The sequence below is a fragment of the Ischnura elegans genome, chromosome 1 (genome assembly GCF_921293095.1).
Source record: "Ischnura elegans chromosome 1, ioIscEleg1.1, whole genome shotgun sequence".
Taxonomy (NCBI): domain Eukaryota; kingdom Metazoa; phylum Arthropoda; class Insecta; order Odonata; family Coenagrionidae; genus Ischnura; species Ischnura elegans.
In genome coordinates this window covers 1,694,516-1,709,712 of record NC_060246.1, presented here as the reverse complement: position 1 = coordinate 1,709,712, position 15,197 = coordinate 1,694,516, and the positions used below count along the sequence as shown (strand labels likewise).

Sequence of the window (15,197 nt, the reverse complement as noted above, 5' to 3'; positions counted from 1 at the left end):
AACTCAGCTTAAAACATAATTCATCCGCAAAAATTTCGGCGAGCACATTTGAGGTAGGAATCTTCTTATTCTAGTACTTTTAAAAAGCTTGCATGTTCCCCATTGGTTTATAGGCCTTAAGAGATAACATGCAAGTCACAGTATATATACAGAGTAAATTCTAAAGTTCCACGTACCTGTAATCAGTTTTTTGGTGATAATTAGCTCCAATAACGCGTACGATTTTGCACTTGAAGCGAGGAAGATATGCGCTATATGATAACTAGCCCCTTAAAGTTCCCTGCTTTAAGACTATTTGCTAATGTCAGTTCCAGAATGAAATTTTTCGCTTAAAGCGCCAATAACGGTATCGGTAACGGCTTTCCTCACGTTAGTGAGTTTTGGAATATGCCTGTGAAGTGAGTGCCTTAAAGCGCAGTTAACGTGTCCATTAGTAGAAGGTACGAATCGTTAGCGGGTTCCAGAATATGCGTGCTGGCACCTCAGACAAGCAATTAATTCAGCTCGAAAATTTCATCTACCTACGAGTGATTACTTATTATCTCGAAAGAATCTTCAAGTGGCTTGAAAGTAGTTAGAGGATAAAAACCTACCAATCGGTTGAAAAGCGAAGGATAGGAGGAAGCAGTCGATGGTTAAGTGACAAATTGTTAAATTAAATTAAAAAGCTGAAGGTTAACCCCTCAACGCCGTCATGCGTACCCAGTACGCGCCCTTTAAATTTCGTATGCCGCCGTCATGCGTACCCAGTACGCTTCCTGACCTACTGTTTATAATATTTTTTCTCCGCCAGATATTGTATGTTAAATTAAAAATAATTACTCTATCTTTTGAAGAAATGTTTTTCCTTTCCAATAAAATATTCATAGCGGTTTTATGCCTTCAAGATTTTTTAAAAATGCTTCGATAAAATTCCGTTTTAAACCAGCTCCTTGACGACTTCGGTCCAAAAACTCATCGCCTTCTTTCAGCTGTTCTATCATGAAAACTTCCGCCTATTCTGATTGAGAGACGTCTAGAAGGGTCAGCTACTTTAGCTTGAGATACGGTATCTTCTAAGCTCAATGCCATCTCTCCGTCTTCTCCTTGTTTGTCGTCACCTCGAGCCCCAAGTGTGTTTGGCCCGCCTCGTTAGTCCTAAGCGTCCTAAGCGAAGGGGCCATGTGCTTCGCTCTGCATTTATTTTTTTATTTTTTTTTTCTGGACAGTAATCAACGAAGATAAGATTCCATCTAAACAGTCAGCGTATACCAGGGCCCCTTCGAGATATTTTCTCGTCTCTTGAGGGAGCTTCTAAACCACGAGCTTCAGTCCACCCAGTCCACCAGAGTCATTCATGCTGTGTGGTGTTCGTTCAGGCAGTGTGCTGAAATTTTCATCGGGTGTACTTCCTGTGTGTGGTATTTTTTATAATTGGGGATCCTACGAAATGGGAATAGTATTGAAAGGCAAAAAAGAGACTCGGAAGTCTGTTTGTGTGTTAGGCTATAGTAAAATCATTGGTGGGGTGAATTTCAAGGGCCTGTTATTGCATTCGTACGTAATGGAAAGAAAACACCATTACAAGTGATGTATGAAGTTATTTAGGAGACTATTGAATGAGGCAGTCCTAAATTCATGTTGTTCACAGGAAAAACACGTATAAAAATTTGACTTATCATTTCGCGTGCCATTGGGCGAGATAATATTTTTGAAATATCCAACGTCATACGAACTGTTTGGACTTGGCCGTCACTCATTACACAATTTAGTACCAAGACTCACAAAAATTGATTTCCTAAAGAAAATTCCTGCAGCTGGGAAGAAATCAAAGTCTCAAAGGAGGTATGCAGTTTGTGCGTAACATGGGAAATGAAGAGTTTGCGTGTACTGTTGTGAAAAATGTGCAGTGGGATTATGTTTGGATTGCTTCAAATCATGTCAGAGCAGATTTTCTAAGGTAAATCATTTGAATATTTGGATATTGACGTTTGAAACATTAGCATATGATTACCTATATGAAATGATACGGTAATAATGGAACAAAGTCAGAGAAGTGGGCTGAAAGGTAAATTTTCAAGTAGGCAAAACGGGTAATCCTATCGAAAGTATCCAATCTGTTATGAAATTTTCAACCCCAAATAACTAAATAACATCATGTAATTGTATTTTTTAAATGCATGGAATGTTAGAGATCTCGTAGCTTATTCGAAACCAAAGAAAAATATTTCAAAATTGAAAATTAATTCATAAGTTCATAAAAAGAAATACATGAAACAATAAATATTTTTTCCAATCGCTCGAAAAATTATTATATAGTAGCGCTGTAAGCGCGTGGTTTCTAATTGGGTTGGCACTCCAGAGGAATTATGGAATCAACTCATTTCGTGAAGGTATTTATTATCAATCACACACCGTGCGTCGCACACCTGGCCTGCGGCCTTTACACATGAGTACTTTTTGCCGACTGCCCTCTGCCTTTTCCACACGTGGCCTCCGGCTTCCCGGAAGGTGCTGATGGCAGCATCACTCCCACGCACTCACATGAGTGACTAGGCATGGGGATCAGAATAGCATTACCATCCGGTTTCACGTCTCTGCGAACTCAAGATGTTCCGCTTACAACTATACCCCCTCCAAAGTGAATTGTTGAATATCCCAAAAACACAACAATTCAATACTAGAATACATGGAAACCATTAAAATCACAATAAAACAAAGAAAGATGAAAAGTTACCCAATGATAGATGAAAGAAAGAAAAAGAAAGAAAAAAAACTTAACGCACTTAACAGAAAACCGTACAATTTGAAATATATGAATCAATTCAAGTGGATGAATAGGTCCAGAGTTCAATCTTCGGCCGTGGCCTACACTTTTTTAGAATCACAAATTCCCACCCTCCCAAGCACTCGTCATCTTTGCACGGGAATCCCTGGATTTTAAAAACCCTCTTGGCAATTCACTGCCCACGACCCCGCCCCACACTACTGATGCACTTCACACATTACACATTATCACTGTTAAGCAATACCCTTCATTTTTACAACCTTAACTCTAACATTGCATACCCATTATCTAGGGGTCCCCGCCCCCCATCATGTATCCTCCCCTTAGCTCTGTCAAACAATTGACCTATTAATTTATACTCATTATTCATTCCTTCAAATCAAAATTAATTACCACCATCCAATCGTGTTCTATTAACCCTACATCTTGTCCACGATCAAATACCAAACAGTTTTTTTTTTTAATGGCACCAATTCTTCAGCTATTTCAAGTCCCGCTATCCCAGCGGCGACTAAAATGGCGAATACCAAGGTCATTGTTCTTGTTCGTCTTCCTCTAGAACCGTGGACAAGGGTCCTCGTGATCGGAGCGAATAGGAGTGTGAGGGTGCTGGAGCAGGGGACAGGGGAGGGGCTGTGATTCTCTCAGCTGTCCGCTGTCGGCTGCGGAGGGGGTAAGGGGACCGCCTTGTGAGGGGAGGGGAAGGCGGTGGAGGGGAGGCTGCTTCGTTCCGCTGGGAGGAGCTCTCCTCTTGGTGGGGAGGGGGAAAAACAACCCCGTCCCTCTTCGCTGGCGCCTCGCCGTCTGGAGTGGGTGGAGGAGGGGGGTCAAACCCTTCCCCGCTATCCGTTCTCAGCTGGCTGGCCTGTGGAACGTCGGCGTACCGCCGCGGCTCCACAGATTCGAACTCTATTTCACTGCAAGGGGGTAGAATTGGGGTTTGGGGAGGAAGGGGTGGATTCTTCCGGGGTCTTCCTCGGGGGCGAGCACGTCTCCTTCCTAGATCTGGGGGTGGAATAGAACCTGAGTAAGGTTTCACACGATTCACATGCACCACAATTTTTCGAAATGGAAGCTCCAACTCTAAATTGCAATCGGACAAAACTCTTATCACTCGATACGGCCCTTCCCAGGGACAATGAAACTTTTTCACTTGCCCTGGCTTCAAACACGGGTCGCGTAAATATACGTAGTCGCCCACCTCGTATCTGCGTTGTTTTCCCTTTGTTTTTACCCCCTCTGCTTGCGTCTTTTGTGCCCTCCGATTGTTTTCCTTGCAAACTTCCCACAACTTTGTTAGCCTCGCACACAATTCTCCCACAGCCGGGTGCTCAGACGGAACACCGTTCGCCGCCACGACTTCAAAGGGGGAGGCCATCGGAAATCCGAATATCACTTCGTGGGGGGAGTACTCTGTACTACGGTGCTTTTTAATATTATACACAGAGACTGCATAGTCTAATAAAGAATCCCAATTGTTGTTATTGTAATTTACGTAATGGCTCAGTATTTGGGCGATCGTGCGATGCACTCGCTCAACCCTCCCGTTCGCCTCCGAGTGATACGATGACGTGCGTAATCGCTTCACTTCGAGCAGTCTACACATCTCGCGGAACAACTCCGATTCAAAATTGGTTCCCTGATCGGTGAGGATCGTCTTTGGAACTCCGAATCGCAAAATCCAGTGTCTAACAAGCGCCGCAGCCACCGTCTCCGCAGTTTGGTCGGCCATGGCCGTCATGACTACATACCGTGAAAAGTGATCCACAATTGTCAATATGAACCGGTTTCCTTTATCTGTTCGCGGCAAAGGGCCTACAATGTCTAGCCCTAAGAACTCAAACGGCCGCGAGGCATAAGGCACTTCCTGCAAGGGGGCCTTAGAGCCTCCATACGGGCTTCTTCGATTGCACGCAATGCAGTGCTTGACGTGCTCCCTCCCGGCTCTTTCGATACCTGGCCACCAATATTGCGATACTAGTCGAGTCACCGTTGCTTCCCTACCTAAATGTCCCGCCATTATATGATCATGGCATTGCTTGAGTATTTCCTCCCTACAGCTTCTCGGCACCACAGTCCTATTCCCCCGTTTCGTTTTCCTAAACAACACGTTGTCGATTACCGCGAAATTTTTGTCTTCCCTCCACCCTCGGCACTCCTCGTCGCTCCCTTGCGCATCCGCGAAGTCTATCGCTCCCTCAGCGACCACGCCCCTCACTTTCCGGCTGAGCGTGTCGGCATTTAAATGCGCCTTCCCGGGCTTGTGCGCTACTTCGTAATCGTACTCGCTTAACTTAAGTGTCCAACGCATTAGCCTGCTGCTTGGATCCTTGAGACCAAACAACCACTTAAGAGCAGCATGGTCAGTTACGATCAAGAATTTACGGCCGAACACGTAACACTTAAACTGTCGCACTGCCCACACGACAGCGAGGAGTTCCTTCTCCGTTGTAGTATAGTTTATTTCGGGGTTTTTCATTTGCCGAGACGCGTATGCAACGGGGTGTTCCTCCCCATCGATCACCTGGGATAACACGGCCCCTATTGCGAAATTACTCGCGTCCGTAGAGATGATGAAAGATCGATTGAAGTCGGGGTAAATTAATACCGGACTACTCGTCAACGCTTCCTTCAAACTCTCCACAGCCTTGTCGCACTCAGGCGTCCAATTAAAAGTAGTCCCTTTCCGCAGCAACGCCGTCAGTGGTCGGGCGAGGACGGCGTAGTTATCCACGAACCGGCGGTAATAGTTCGTAAGTCCTAAAAATGACTGAATTTCCTTTGCCGTTCTCGGGGTTGGGTAATCGCGCACCGCAGCAACTTTTTCTGGGTCGGGCCTGATCCCGTTGGCGCTGATAACATGGCCAAGGTACTTTACTTGTGGGAGGGCAAAGTGGCACTTAGCCAATTTCAACGACAGGCCGGCCGCTTCCAACTTTTCGAATACCTTGCTTAGCCGTGAGGCGTGAGTGTCAATCGAATCGCTAAACACGATGACGTCGTCTAGATAAACTAAACATTCCGACGGCGTCATCCCCCGTAGCACCCCGTCCATCATCCGTTGGAATGTCGCGGGCGCGTTTCTAAGTCCAAATGGCATACGGACGTATTCGTAATGGCCGCTGTTTACGATAAAGGCGGCCTTCTCACGCGAGTCCGCGGCCATCGGAATCTGGTGATATCCGCTAGTGAGGTCGAGGGTCGTGAAGTACTTACATCCGCCTAAATATTCCAAAGTCTCTGTGATATTGGGAAGGGGGTAAACATCTGCTTTAGTGATAGCATTAAGGGCCCTAAAGTCTATGCAGAATCGATAGTTTGGCTTGCCATCCAGTGACTTTTTCGGAACCACCACCACCGGAAACGCCCACGGGCTATTGCTAGGCTGGATGACCCCCCCGTCTAATTGCTCTTTCACGAAATTCTCTATCAGGGGCTTCAGATGGTGCGGGGTCCTGTAGGGTTTTTTATAAATCGGGCGGGCATCACCCGTCGGAATTTCGTGCTCCACTAGATGAGTGGCAGGGGGCCCGCCCGTTTGCGTAAACAAATTCTGAAATTTCTCAATCACTGGGGCTAGTACTTCTCGTTCCTCCCCTTTCAAGTGCCCCAACTTATCCCGAATGTCCCTTCCGAATTCCTTCACTTCCATTACCCCAACGCACCTTTCCTCCCATCCAGTTGTCCCCTCTTCGCGGCCCGTTTGAATGTCCTCACCCGAGTGCACCTCGCTTACTCTCGCGATCAATGTCCCCTTGTTTAGCGTAAGTGTATCAGGTCCAAAATTACTTACGTGTGTGGTGACGCTTCCCTCATCGCTCACCAAGCACACACACCTGGCCACCCAGCACTCCTCCTCCTCCAGGGCAGATTCCACCAGGCACTCCTGACCCGGCCGCCAAACTTCGGTGTCCAAGAAAATAGGCAGGAGTCGCACGCTTCTACCCGGAACGATTTCAGCGCGCAGGAGTCGAACCGGTACGTCAACTGCTCCATGGCGATGGCACGTCCTCGTGGGGTATCCTCGTGGTATCTTTTCGCCCCCTCTCTTCGCCGCGTCGGGGCGGAAAGGAAGATCACGGTCGGTCGCCGCCAGCACCGGGTCCACTACCGGTGAGAGCGGGCTCCTCGTCCCCGCTAGGGCGGCCCCATCAGCCGCGGGCGATGGCGGCCCGTCGGTCGGTCTCCTCCTTCCCCCTCTCTCCTTGCGCTGGGGCGAAACCACGCCCACTTTTCCTTCCATCCCGTCGGACGGGGCCCGCTGATAACAACCCACCGCGCCCATCGCCGCCTCCCTCCTAGTCGACGCACCCTCTCGCGCGTCGGCCAAATGAACTATTTTTCCATTCAATACCAACACTCCCCGAGCGAGATCAATCACTGCACCGTTTTCTCTTAAAAAGTCCATCCCCCACAGTCCTGCATAGTCGCCCAGCGAGTCCACCACTTGCGCACGCAGCATCAGTGACATGCCACCAACTCTCAAAGGGGCCACCACTTCGCCGTAATTTCGCATGTGCCCCCCCGAAATCCCTCGTATCCTCAAGGGCGAGAAAGTAGGGGTCAAATTGCCACTGCACTGTCTAGTTATTAGGGAAACTTGGGCTCCTGTGTCCACTAACACGGGCCACACCCGTCCGTCCATCTCCACTCGTACTACCAGTCCATTTGCCTCGCGGAGCGAGCAAACAGGTGTGATCGCCACCTCCTGGGGGGGCCGCGTTCGGCGATTAACTCGGCCCCACCCTAGTTTAAATCCGGCTTCCTGTCGCTCGACAGCCGCGGAGTACTCTTACAGTCCCTCGCAAAATGCCCCTGGCGGCCGCAGGCGAAGCAGGGCCCTCGGGGGCGGCTCGGACATGAGCGTGCGAAATGACCCTCCTTCCCGCACGAAAAACACGCCTTTGCCGTCGATGCAAAGACTTCCATCTCCTCAACTGGCCTCTTCGCACGCCGTTCCACCTCCACGATGCGCGTGGCGTTCTCAATGGCGTCATCAAACGTCGCTGGCATCCTCAGTCGCGTTTGTCTGCCCACCTCGCCAGAGAGACCGTTTAAGAAGGCATCCAATGCCCTCTGGTCGGCCTCTTCCCGGATGGCAGCCACCCTCTCCTCAGTGCCTTCGACAGAATAGGTCCGTACATTCGTTTCACGAACCCGATCCGCGAATTCCTGTATGGTCTCCCCCGCCTTCATCCGCAGAGTGGACAGCAACTCCCGGTAATACCGCCGGCTTTTACTCGACCTGTATCTCTCCTTCAGCAGTCCGGTAATCTCCGGATACGTCAATGCCTCTCTCCCCTCGGCCTTGGCTCGGCAATACGTATCCGCGGCCCCCTTAAGTCGCAGGCTGATCGCATGCTGTTTCTCCTCCTCCGTCCACTTACTCAGCAAGGCAGCCCTATCGAACCGTTCGAGAAAGGCATCCACATCCTCCGCTGGTCCGCCGCAGAAATTCTCAACCGAGGCTAAGAGGGCGAAATTCGGTTGTCTATCCGCGTAGTTCTCAGCGGTCGGGGCGGGGAGATGCATAGGTCTCTCGGCCTCTCGAGCCCTCATTCTAGCGTTCTCCTCCTGCAGGTCCTTTAACTGCGCAGTCAACGTGTCTAACGCGCGTTGGAGATCCATTTCTTGGCCCAATATACTGACCCTGCCCGTCATCCTCACTTACCTTCACTATAGACTTGATTCCTCTTTTTGTTGGAGGCCAACGTCGCACTCTGACACCAGTTGTAAGCGCGTGGTTTCTAATTGGGTTGGCACTCCAGAGGAATTATGGAATCAACTCATTTCGTGAAGGTATTTATTATCAATCACACACCGTGCGTCGCACACCTGGCCTGCGGCCTTTACACATGAGTACTTTTTGCCGACTGCCCTCTGCCTTTTCCACACGTGGCCTCCGGCTTCCCGGAAGGTGCTGATGGCAGCATCACTCCCACGCACTCACATGAGTGACTAGGCATGGGGATCAGAATAGCATTACCATCCGGTTTCACGTCTCTGCGAACTCAAGATGTTCCGCTTACAGCGCATTATAATACGCAAGTTTACAAAAATTTTCAACGATACTGATCATATATTAAGAAAGATATAAATTATTGAATGATAGTATACCAAAAAGGCGAAGATTTTTAAATCTCATCTGGCCGCTGAGATGGGATTTAATTAAATGCCTGCCGCGCTTGAGGGGTTAATAATTAACCAATGGTTAATCAACCTATAATTAGGTACCAATAGTTAGTTAATCGACAGTTAATTACATTAATAATCAAATCAAAGGGTTTAATTTTAATTGCTCGGAAGAGCTAGCTATAGAATTTCAGGCGTGGTAAATTTTAAGGGCAATATGCAACAGTCACATAGTGCAACACATCCCAAAAGATAGCTCTAGTAACATTTGTTTAACTAACCTCTATCAATATGTTGTCAATTTAATTTCTTTATTTATCCAGGCATTTCGATTTAGGCAATAAAAAATAATAGGAAACCACCCTATTTGAGCATTACGCCAAAATGCTAAGCCTCCGTCGTATTTCTTCTTCTTCCGGTATTTATTTTCCTGCGTAAAATGCTTAAATAAATTCAGAAATATGTCGTGTTTGGTCTTATTCTTTTTTAAATTACGCACACATTACTAATATTTCAATCCAATAAAGGTGTAATAATAATTGCCGAAAGTCATTGTTAGACACCTTTCGGGCTAGTAGACGACTCAAAACTCCCAAGTTTTGTTTGAGATTCTGGAAATTGTTCTAACTGCTCTTTTCTGCGGTTTAAAAATTCTATCACTGTGACAAGATGTACCCCAAAATAGAATACCATATTTAATCCTAGAATATATTTACGCATTATATACTACGAGCAAAATATTGGGGAATATAATGGAAAATGACAAAGCAGGAGCAATTTCCACAATTTTAAATTTAATGTACTACCGGTTTCGCTTTACAGCATCATCAGTTACCTTTTCCATTATGTCACGTTTACACTTCATCTCGTTTGAAACCTCAGATTATATGGGAAATATAAGTTTTTTAATAAGTAAATATGAATGTATATAAATGTGAATAAATAAATATGAGATATGTGAATGTAACTGTGTAGTCCTGGATAAAGGAGGGCGGAGTCTACTTATGTGTAAATGAGGAAAAGAAGCGATGGCCACTGCAGCAGTAGCAGCATACTCACCATCAAGATTGCAGTATTTTTTTGGGATACGTCCGCAAACTGCTCCCACACATCCACAAGTTGCACAGAAAATATATCTTGATTGCCTGTGCTCACTAGAATGAGAGAAAGAAAAAGAATGCAGAAATTCAGAATCATTCATAACGTGGCAGTGCACATACACAGTCGAGGACCTCAAATCCATACATTTGTTAATAAGAGTCTCGCGGATAATCACACGCTCTCAGCACGAACCTTTTTCGACCCTTCCTAGCGGGGACTGCACATTATCTCGTACTCCGAGGGTAGTTATGCTCCTTCTTTTCCACATTTATAAACCTACCAGTGGCACTGCTTCGCGGACAATCATGCTTTGTTTGTATGATTTAGCTATATGAATAATTGTTGCTTGAACGTAAATATCTGACTTTGAATTGAATTCCTCATTTTATTCTAAGAATTGCCAAACTTTGAACGAAGCTCTACGGTCAATATTAACCCAGTATCGCCTGAATTAAAAAGTTTCTGCAATTTTTGTGGTAATCATATGTTTTAATCCGAATGAAATTCTGAGCCATTCAGTGACAATTTTATTCTTTTATCTCTAATAGTTACCGAGATACAGCCTGGTACCATATGGTACCGCTAGGCGTTTAAGGGGTCAAAAAATCGAAATTTGAAAAACTTTTCTGAAATCACATTTTTAAGCCAAAAACGTTAAATATTTATTATTTTCTGCAAAATACATTCATTTTCATCCAAAATTACGCTCAAATGCCATGAAAAAACCTGAAAAAGCTGTGAATGTGGCCATTGAGAAATTAAGTCCGCAGTGTAACGAAACGTAGTAAATACGAGGGTTGTACCAAAAGTAAGGTTCCCATATTTTTTACAAATACAAAACTTTTTTTAATTGATATTAATTTTCATATCGTTGAAAAGCTTACACTTTTGCCTAATTTTCAACTTAGTCTCCATTTTTTTCGACACACTTTTAAAGACAGTGCTCCAGCTTTTTTATCCCTAAGTTGAAGAAGTCTCCCGCCAACCTGTTGAGGAAGTGTGTGACCTCTGCTCGGACTTCATTGTCGCTCTTGAAGCGTTTGCCACCTAAGAGTTTTGTTTCGGGGATATAATGAAATACCCACGCTTCATTTCCGGTGACAGTAGAGACCAACAACTTCTCCTTGTTGCCCCCCAACTTAAAATTGTTGAAGACATTTGCGAGCAGTGTCAAGGCGTTGCTCCATGAATCCGTCAGTCATCAAACGGGGGACCCAGAAAGCACACATCTTGCAATAACCCAACGTTTCTGTTTAAGTTCTTTCAATTGTGCCATGAGAAGCTTCAGAAATGCGTTAAACAAATTCACGGACAAAGTAAAGAAGGATGTGAGATGGAAGAAATACGTAGGGGTGAAAAGATGATTAGCTGATAGAAGAATTGAGTGAATAGCTGCGTCAAACCAATCTTGTTAATCTTAATGTCAAATTATTGACCAGTGATGATGATGATGATGAAGTGAACCATCTCTTTCAGCCATTGTGCATGACCTATTTTATCTCTTTTGTCCTATTGTAGTTTTATAAATGAATATGTATCATATTTTACACGTGAAATTTGTATCACTATTAACAGTTTGACCTGCCTTATGTTTGTGACACAAACCAACGGGGTCAATAGACATTATTATTACTTCTATGACCCATCTTTGAGTTTTTGGGTGTAAAATATTTATTTGTGTGTCTTATGAGAAAAGAACTAAGTGGGATTCTGGTGATTCCCTCTAGTTTGGAGGCCATGGGATAAAGTGTGCACTGCTACATTGCGTGGTTTTCATTCCATCCGAGGGTCATTAGATGTATGAACACAGTTGTACGAAAAGGTTTCAAGAGCAGAGAGTGTATCTTCACAGGGTGTTTTGATACATCAAAGAACTATCGACAAATAAAACTTAAAAATCTCTTGGGTCCAGTGATTTCCCGAGATGTAAAGTTCCTTGGGAGGATGATAGATAAAAATAACTGCATAGAAGACAGTAATGCAGATGTACCAATTCATATGCTGTTAGACCCTTTTCTTCGATGAAATAAGGTGATTTGCTATTATTTTATTGCCTAAATCAAAAGATTGTTATTATATGACTCCTAAAGAACTTATTTCACGCTTTTATATTTTTAAATGATAATATCTATTTTTCCCCATTAACTGAAAAGTAAAAATTTTCAAGCGCTAGATAATGCGACGGCTAAGTATGAATGCTGGGGAAAGCCTAAGTGACGTCATTCTGGTTCCCACTGTCGCCGTATGAGGTGACCTTGGGGCAAGGATATGTGCGCTGCTGCGATGCAGGCTACTAGAAAGTAGCTGAGTACACTGCTAACAGGTAGCACTTGGCTTAAATAAGGTTTATTAATACCTTATCAAATGAAGGAAATTTTCCGACCATAGGCAGTTTTAGTTGGTGATTATTAAGAGATGTTTCCCTGAGCTCTGTGCCTCATGCATCCATTGGTAATCTCAGACGATGTAATTCTCCTTTCTACTCGTATAGAAACAAGGTCCCTGTGACGTCACGTGGAGTGGAATCGCTTTTTTCAAATGAGGTTAATATTGACCATTAACATTCGGCTAAACTGGGATTTACAAAACCAAAAAACTACTATATTATAAATACACAAATGGTGGTTAACGAATCACAATCAATGCCTATCCTTTTCTTTGATGAAGGAAACTACCCCATTGGGCAAGAGATAGCTCCTGTGGCTGAGGATGACAATGTGTGAATTTTAGCATCAGATGAAAGAGATCAAGTTGTCGGTGAGTGCCAGGACTTACAAAGGAACCCATTGAGAGAAAGGGTGACCGAAAAAAGCCCTGATGATATTGTGCTTTATCCAGCTGTGTGCAGAAATTTGTGTGATCCTACTTCAGCGCAAGAGCTATTGGATGGGACTGAGAGGGATCAGTGGAAAGATATAATGAATGAGGAATACACATTACTAATAGATAATGATGCATGGACTTTTGGACAAAGGCATTGTAAAAATATAAATGGGCATCCAAGGTGAAGTCTGGTGCTGACGGTGAAAGATGCAGAAATGGGGCCCAACTAGTAGCATTGGGCTTTATCCAGACAGAGATATGCAGTTGATTATGAGGAAACATTTGCTCCTAACAGGGTCATCAATATGACTGCAGAGTAACCCTTGGTCATCAATAACCTTCCTATAAAAACAGCCTTTCTCCAAGGGGACACAAGATGAGGTATATAAGGAGCAGTGCAAAAGCTTCAGAAAGGGGTCAGATAATAAAAATGATAACCATTCATTCATTGACGGCAATACAATAGCATAGTTTCATCAAGTGGTCATGAATACAATTGATGCATCACCGGTCTTTGGTTATTTTACAAAGAAAATCCTCGCAGCATATGTACGGTGGAAAGGATTGACCTATTCCCTACTATAAATACTAAAATATGGAATTGGACGTTTCTTTACCCGGGAGACGAAGGCTGAAAATATTCATCGGAGATATTCTTGTGCAGGTGAACAAATGCCAAATACATACAACCATTTTGTAGCTCTCCCCCTTTTATGATGGTCGCGGGTGTGCCATGTCTTTGTTCTGGGACCCTACACAGCGGAGCTTAGGCTTTTATTCTTGAAATCCGGGAGCAGGTACCCAGACCCCTTGTCTTATATTACCCCTCTGGCCTATATTGTCATGCTGGCAATTTGAGGAAATAATCCATTTACATTCCATACACAATAAGTCAAGTTCAAATATTTAAATTTCAATTATGATTCTTAGAAGGGCTAAATTGTATTCATGGTATGTCATGAGGGGGTAGGGTGGGCAGTCCCAGATTATGAGGGTCCACTACCTGCTAGACACACGCCTGGGGTCGACGGAAAAATATCTTCACCACTCCCTCACCATAGAACATCACACCTCAATAAATAATTCATGGTTACAGCTGCCAGAATACGGAGCTCTCTACCGATAGAAATAAGAAATTTGCCATCTATGCATGTATTTAAGAATAAAGTACACAAGTTGTTTAATGACATTTCATGGCAATTCCCGGTGTAACTAACCATGCAGACGTGATTGAGTACTGATGTGGGTGATGGGAGAATATATTCCGTATTCATGAAATAATTTTCTATTAGTCCTACGTTTTTATGTTACACCTGAATATTTTTCTTTGAATAAATAGTGATACTGTTTCAAATGTATTTAATATGTCTGAAAATTTTGTGTGGCTAGATACCCGGGTATCCGCATTCGGGATGCGATTGTACTTATAAGTATGCTTGCATAGATTTATATTTTGCTTTTGTTTTTGTTTCTTCTCCATTTTTTGCATTTTCTAAGTCTTGCTGTAATGTTCTTTTTCTTTGAACCTTTGTCAAATGATTTCTACTTGATTGTTGTGTACTTGTAAATTATCTCATGGGCCAAATGGCCAAGGATAATAAATTAATTGAAAATTGAATGTCCCGAACACAGTGGCAGAAAATTTTTGATGCTATCACAGCTAAATGGTTAAATCAGATTAGAGAATTAAATTTAAAATATTAGATATAGAGACTATAGGCAAGACAATGTCAGCCGGTATATTACGAAGATGAATGATTCCGAATGATTTCGGAAGATCCCATGAGGATGATCAGCAAGTCGCGGATCGAAACGTCAGTGGGAGACATGGAAGACATCAACCGGTGGAAAACCCGAGAAACTTTTCTGCAAAAGGTATCTGCTTAGAACCAAGAGGGGAATTTTTTCCAATAGGTTTCACAGTGGGGACAAAACTTTAGATGGCACCCTCAAGGATGGAGTAAAGAAAGTCGACACCTTCTTCCAGAGACAAACAAGTGATCACATCCATATCCACCTAGAACGGATTGATGCAAGTGACGGGATTGGCTCTGACGTCAGCACGAGCAGTGCTGGCTTCCGTTGGATACCACGTTCTGTATGAGTTAATTTGCTTTACCTTTCACCACATTATAGAGATTTTTGTGGTGAAGTTTCAGAAAAGTGGAGTTTCTGAAGATAGCGATTTTTCTTTCATTAATGACATTAATTCACTGGATTTCAGGAACGTGTTTGAGAGGTATTTTTGTTAAAAAAATGCCTTTCCCACATGTTGTGCTGGGATGCCAAGGAAACAACAGGAGTGGACCCAAAGTTAAAGTTTTCAACTTCCCTAAAGATCCTGAGTTGGCAAACAAGTGGATTCAGACAATCA

General features: G+C 44.2%; 1 protein-coding gene across 4 annotated transcripts in view; it reads right to left on the bottom strand.

Annotated features, from left to right (window-relative positions):
• Window positions 1-15,197, bottom strand: part of LOC124154514 — a 270,506-nt gene that overhangs the window by 35,721 nt on the left and 219,588 nt on the right. The window contains exon 4 of one of the 4 annotated variants that reach the window (XM_046528332.1): window positions 9,901-10,053. The exons of the other annotated variants lie outside the window; for them this stretch is intronic. Coding sequence (XP_046384288.1) covers window positions 10,051-10,053 — 3 coding nt within the window. The 3' untranslated portion in view covers window positions 9,901-10,050. Of the gene's footprint in view, window positions 1-9,900; window positions 10,054-15,197 lie in introns of those variants that run through there. 4 annotated transcript variants of the gene reach the window in all.